The sequence below is a fragment of the Musca vetustissima genome, unplaced genomic scaffold (genome assembly GCF_032173495.1).
Source record: "Musca vetustissima isolate MV318-11 ecotype Yass unplaced genomic scaffold, APGP_CSIRO_Mvet_v1 utg15782, whole genome shotgun sequence".
NCBI classification, from domain to species: Eukaryota; Metazoa; Arthropoda; class Insecta; order Diptera; family Muscidae; genus Musca; species Musca vetustissima.
Window position 1 is genome coordinate 92,026 of NW_026875967.1, and position 6,762 is coordinate 98,787.

The 6,762-nt window shown below is 33.7% G+C and overlaps 1 protein-coding gene across 1 annotated transcript; it reads right to left on the bottom strand.

The window, feature by feature from the left end:
• Window positions 1-3,094: 3,094 nt before the first annotated feature.
• Window positions 3,095-3,843, bottom strand: LOC133338516 (GTP-binding nuclear protein Ran). The gene is made up of 2 exons (XM_061546685.1): window positions 3,386-3,843; window positions 3,095-3,314 (listed from the first exon to the last, which is right to left on the bottom strand). The coding sequence occupies exons 1-2, from the start codon at window positions 3,818-3,820 to the stop codon at window positions 3,099-3,101; spliced, it is 651 nt and encodes a 216-aa protein (XP_061402669.1). The 5' UTR covers window positions 3,821-3,843; the 3' UTR covers window positions 3,095-3,098.
• Between the last annotated feature and the right edge of the window lie 2,919 nt (window positions 3,844-6,762).

A 6,762-nucleotide genomic window follows, 5' to 3' on the forward strand; every position in this document is an offset into this window, starting at 1 on the left:
ACATTGAGTACCCAATAAGAATCCAATGTACCAAATTTCAGCGAAATCGGTTGAAAAACGCGCTCAAGAACCCCAAAATACCGACATTTGGGGGGTACCCTTATATGGGGGCTATCCGAAAAAATGGACCTATATTCATAATTTTTGGTGGAGAGATTTGGTACCTATTAAGAACGCAAAATACTAAATTACAGCTAATTCGGCGGAAAAATACGTTAAAAACCCCCAAAATACTGAAAATTAGCAGGTAACGTTATATGGGGGCTACCAGAAAAAGTGGACCTATATTTATAATTTTTTGTGGAGACATTGAGTACCCAATAAGAACCCAATGTACCAAATTTCAGCGAATTCGGTTGAAAAACGCGCTCAAGAACCCCAAAATACCGAAAATATGGGGGGTACCCTTATATGGGAGCTATGCCTAAACGTGGACCGATATAGCCCATCTTCGAACTTGACCTGCCTGCAGACAAAAGACGACTCTATGCAAAATTTTGGCGATCTATCTCAATTCGTTTAGACGCTAGAGTGATTACAACAGACAGACAGACGGACAGACGGACATGGCTAAATCGTCATAGAATTTTACGCTGATCAAGAATATATATACTTTATAGGGTCGGAAATGATTATTTCGATGCGTTACAAACGGAAAAACAAAACTAATATACCCTCCATACTATGGTGGAGGGTATAAAAATCAGTGGTGGCGAAGAAATGCACTACACAAAAAAATTTCGAAATTTTGTGATTGTTAACTTTTTCGAATAAATGTAGGATATTTTTTTTTTCAAATAATTTTTTAATATGCTGGAAAAAATATTAATTTTTTTTTTACATGTCAGTGCATTATCTATATAAGAAGTCACCACTCCCCCATACTGATATTAAAAGTCGTCTACCATAACTCACTTTTCTCTAATCTCTTATCATATCTAAGATGCATAAGGAGGATGAGGAGGATTTATCTCATTTGTGGTACTTATTTTTTATTTGATAAAGATGTTTGTGTTTTCTTTAATAAAAAAATTGCATTGTTTTTTGGAGAGGGATTAGAAAAAATGTTGGTCAACATGATATTAGAAAGAGCATCATAGTGTGCTGCCGCATATTTAATTTAAAACCAGCTAGAAAAGTAGTAAAGTCAGACGGGGCCGACTATATGATACCCTTCACCACTTTGGGTATATTCAACAGATGCATCCTAACAGACGTCGCATTTTTGAAGGACCAGTAAAATGAAAATGGATCCATTAACATGTCATTCTGCAACCTATACTAAATTTTTCATTTGTTCAGATATAGAGTTGCTCCTTACAATGGGACAAAATTATGTAAATCAATTTAAAGAAAATATCAATCGGAGTTATTGGGATGAATATCTGATAAACATGAACAGTTTGGTGTACCTATATCTAAATCTGAACCGATTTCAACGAAACTTGCCAGAAATTAATTTATAATAACTACAGTTCATTGTACAAAAGTATATGGCAATCGACAAACTTTCGGTTTTTAGTGCACAATTTACATAAAATCGGAAGAAAAAAATTATAAGAGATTTATCTAAATCTGAACCGATTTTCAGGAAACTTAACACACATCATTCTTGACCTAATTCATTACGCTATGCCAAATTTCGTGCAAATCGAATGATATATAGGGACTTTGGTGCACTACTTACCTTAAATCGGACGAAAATATATATGGGAGCTATATCTAAAACTGAACCTGATTTTTACGAAACTTAACACACATCATTCTGGATATAATTCAGTACTCCATGCTAAATTTCGTACAAATCGAAAGATATATAGGGACTTTTGTGCCTCATTTACCTTAAATCGGACTATACTATATATGGGAGCTATATCTTAAACCTGAACCGATCTTCTTGAATTTCAATAGGCTTCGTCCTTGGGCCAAATAAGTGACATGTGCCAAATTTCATCCAAATCGGATCATAAGTGCGACCTGTACTTTGTTTACAATCTAATATAACAGACGGACATGCATAAATCGACTCAGAAAGAGATTCTACGCATATTCTCAAAAGGAACTATGTGTCTATCTCGTTTCCTTTTCCTGTTACAAACATATGCACAAAGACATAATACCACAGATTCCCCTTCTCTTCCTCCCTCTAACCATGTTTATATTTCAATTGAAGTTGATTTTTAAATTTTGTTCCATAGTTCTTTTTTTTTGTATTTCTTTTTTTTCCAATTCACAAGAATACAAATTCATTATTTTCATATTATAGAAGAAATACTAACAGAAGAAAATAAAGTTGAAAAAAAATAACTTACAAAAAATATGTATTTATAAAGTATGTATAAAAAGGAATTTTACAAACTAAGCAAAAATAAAAAAATGAGGGGAGGGCAGAAAAAGAGCAGCAGCAGTAGTCCAAGAAATGGAAATGGTAATACAATTTTTTTTTTGCAAGGAATTCAATTTACTGAGTGTTCCACCCCTCCCCTTATCCACTCAAGCTCCTGCTCTCCAATCTCACAAGTTTTTTTGTAAAGGAAAATTGTGTTAATTTATGTTTATATTTTTTTAATTGTATTTTTTATTAGTTTACTTCTTCTTCTTTTAATAAGCTGTACTTCTTTGCTGTTGTTGTTTTTTCATATTTTTTTATTATTTAAGATAGAGTACTTAGATGCCTACAATGTGTGGTATTTTTTGTTTGTTTGTTGTTAATTACAATTAAAGGTAAAATTAAATTATGCTCAATATCCGATTGTTGTTGGTTGGTTGATTGGGCGCCACTGCTTTTTGTTTGTAGATTAAGATAGTTTTCTATTTTAAACTCCTTTTGAAAAGTAGAGTATTTTAATGGATTTTTAAGTGGGAATGGAGTTGAACAATTATTTTTTTATTATTTTCAAAATAAAATATAAAAAAAGTAAATGGTATTAATATTTGCTGTAGTATTGGCACCAATACCACAGGCAACAGAATAATAATATATTTTTTTTAAAGAGCAGCAGGAAAGAGAGTGTGTTTTACAAAAAAGGAGAAGGAGGTTTGTATGTGTGAAAGTGTGTGTTGTGTGGGTGTGTTTGTGTACTACTACTGATGCTTCTTTACAAGTCTTCATCCTCGTCGGGCAAAGCTGTTTCCTGGGCCTCTTGCAAATCTCTTTCGATTTGTAACTGCCAGTCCTTGTCCATTTTGACTTCGGGAGGCAACAGAGCGGGCATGGCAACGAATTCCAAATTGGGATCACCAACCAATTTGCGGGCCAACCACAAGAAGGGCTTTTCAAAGTTGTAATTTGATTTGGCTGAGATGTCGTAGTACTGAAAACCGAAAACAAAAACCCCAATTAAATATAAATCATAATATGAAAAACAAAAATCCTTCCACTCACCTGCAAATTCTTCTTTCTGTGGAACACAATACTCTTGGCCTTGACCTTACGATCCTTGATGTCGACCTTGTTGCCGCACAATACAATGGGTATGTTCTCGCAGACACGTACCAAATCTCTGTGCCAATTTGGTACATTCTTGTAGGTGACACGCGATGTCACATCGAACATAATTACAGCACACTGTCCCTGAATATAATAGCCATCACGCAAGCCACCGAATTTCTCCTGACCGGCTGTATCCCAGACATTGAAACGAATGGCGCCACGATTTGTATGGAAAATCAATGGATGCACCTCGACACCCAAAGTGGCAACATATTTCTTTTCAAACTCGCCGGTCATGTGACGTTTGACGAAGGTTGTCTTGCCGGTACCACCATCACCAACCAAGACGCATTTGAATGTGGGAATATCTTGTTCGGGTTGTGCCATTTTTTATTTGTTTGTTTCTCAAAATTTATTCGTATTACAAAAACAAAACAAAAATAATGCTGGAAAGAGAGAGAGAGAGAGTGTGAGGGAGAGTTAAAATATATGAAGAATTTTTTTAAATTAAAAAATATTTTTTTTACAAAATTTAAGACTCAAAATTAAAAAAAAACAACATTTTCAAAACAAAAAAAAAAAAAAAAAAAAAAAGAAAATCGACAGAACATTTAGTTTTACGTCATATGAGGCGTGCTACAACTTAATATAAGTCAATCTCTCCAAAAATTCCGAAATTTGGGAGGTACCCTATATATGGGGGCTACCCTAAAAAAATGGACCAATATTAATAATTTTTGGTAGGGAGATTTATTACCAAATGAGGACCCATAATATCAAGTTATAGACAAATCGGTTGAAAAAACACACCCAAAATCCACAAAATTCAAAAATTTGGGAAGTACCGTTATATGGAGACTACCCTAAAAAGTGGACCAATATTAATAATTTTTGGTTGGAGGATTTGTTACCCTAGGAGAAACCAAAATATTAAATTACAGCCGAATCGGTTGAAAAAACGTTCCCAAAATCCCAAAAATCGGAAATTCGGAAGGTATCGTTGTATGGCGACTACCCTGAAAAGTGAACCAATATTAAAAATTTTTGGTAGAAAGATTTTCAACCCAATGAGAATCCAAAATAACAAATTACAGCCAATTTGAATAAAAAACTTGCTCAAAATCCCCAAAATTACGAAATTTGTGAGGTACCCTTATATGGGGGCTACTCTTAAAAGTGGACCAATATTAATAATTTTTGGTAGGATGATTTGTTACCCAAATAGAATGCAAAATACCAAATTACAGCCAAAACGGTTGAAAAAAGTGATCAAATTTTCGAAATTTCTGAGGTACCTTATGAGGGGACTACCGTAAATAGTGGACCAATATTAATAAATTTTGGTAGGAGGATTTGTTACTCAATGAGAATCCAAAATACCAAATTACAGCCAAATCGGTTGAAAAAAGGTTGCCCTAAAATCACAAATTTTGGAATTTTGGAGGGCACCAGGTTTTTCATTTATTTTTTTAATTTTCTTTTTTTTATTATCCAAATTTGGAGAAAATATTGAGGGAAATTCTTACTTTATTTTCTTTGTTTTTATATTTTTCGATTCCCAATTATTTTTTTATTCGTAGAACTTTTTTTTTAGTTGTAGAACTTTGTTTTTCTATTCGGCGTCTTTTTGTAGAGGTGTGTGTGTGCGTGTATGTGTTTGTTTATTTTCTTTTAAACAGGATTTCAACCAGAAAAAAATTATTTCACTTATTTTTATTTTTTTAATTTAACTAAAACAATATAACAAATAACTTTTTCTTCGTTTCGTTTATATTTTTTCCCAGTGAAGATCCTTTCTTTAACAAGGACGAGTGATAACTGACTTGCTGTACGAAATTGCAGTGGCTAAGGTACCACTAAAACGAAGATCTCTGAAGTAGCACACTAAAACAAAGATCCCTTAAAGGATAACAAGAAATAAGAAATAAGGAAAACCGAAAAAAACAACAACAAAACAATTACATCAAAGGACAATGGCTTAGGTACAAGGACACAACACAGAGTACATAAGATTCAAGCAAAGAATTTGTAATAAACAGAAAATGTGCACAACTCGCATTAGGGGTAAATAAAAAAAACCTACAACAACAACAGCAGCAGAAAACCCCAGCTGTGTTTTCTATGCACAGGCATGTTGTGTGTGTCCTTAAAGGATTTCGGATTCCTTTGCACCTAGCGATCGCTTCTTTTTTTCGCATCAGCAGCAAATTTCACAGTAACAGCAGCAAGATGTGGAAAATTGTTGTTGTAGTTCTTGTATATATAAAAATATTATATGTGAAGCAAAAATTGAAAACTGCTGCTGCTGTGCCGGCATATGACACAAATTAAGTTGGGAGAAACCCTCACAACAATACACAAAAGGTGAGGGGTGACAGCTGTTAAAAATATAAAACCATTGAAAGCAGAATCTTGAAGACGTGGAGAAGAGTAAGTAGATTTGTAGGAATAAAAGAGTATTGAAAAACGAAAAACAAGGAAGTAAAATTGCTAAATATGAAAAACAAAAGGAATTAAAAAAAATATATTTCCAGAGAAAAATATTTTTCAACCAAAATCCAAAGAGAATTAAAAGGCTGTAGCCTCGAAATTTTAAATACCAAATAACAACTGGTAAACCAATATTAAAATTTTTTGGTAGAAAGGTTTTTGAAAACTCGCGCCTAAAATACCCAAATTCCGAAATCTGGGAGGTATCGTTGTATGGCGCTTGGACGAGTGGACCAACATTAAAATTTTTTGGTAAAATATCAAATTACAGGCATATCGATTGAAAAAACGTTCCCAAAGTTCCCAAAAATCGGAAATTCAGAACGTATCGTTATGAGAACCTAAAAAGCTGAATTACAGGCCAATTCGGTTGAAAAACACGACAAAAAATCACCAAAACTCCGTAATCTGGAAGGTACCGAGAAACCAAAATACTAAACCCCCCCACATTCTCGATTTTAATTTTTCAAGATTTTCAATGGGCTGGTAAATGAATACAAATGCTTGTTAAGGTTTGTAACTTTGCACATATATCCCACTCCCAGAGAAACGTTGCAAAATTTGGAACCGATTGGATTATTAGTTTTTGAGATATCGTGCCCACAATTCGCAAAAAAAATGTTTAGAGAAAAACGCGTTAAAAGTTTAAGAAGCCCTTCAGCCGTCACTTGATGCTGACACAATAAACCGGCTATATCTTCAAGAATTCTTGAGATTTTCACTTGAAAGTTTGTAGAGACATTCTTTAATCAGTGTAGATTCGAATTATATCAACAAAAATGTTGACCCCGAGAATGGGAGGAGGGTCCCCTTAATGATAATTTTTGGTAGAAAGATTT

Bases quoted from the DNA above. Each gene is read 5' to 3' on its own strand.
- LOC133338516 (XM_061546685.1), bottom strand. From the start codon at position 3,820: ATGGCACAACCCGAACAAGATATTCCCACATTCAAATGCGTCTTGGTT. The intron at 3,315-3,385 runs GTGAGTGGAAGG...TTCGGTTTTCAG, and splicing joins ACAGAAAGAAGAATTTGCAG to TACTACGACATCTCAGCCAA.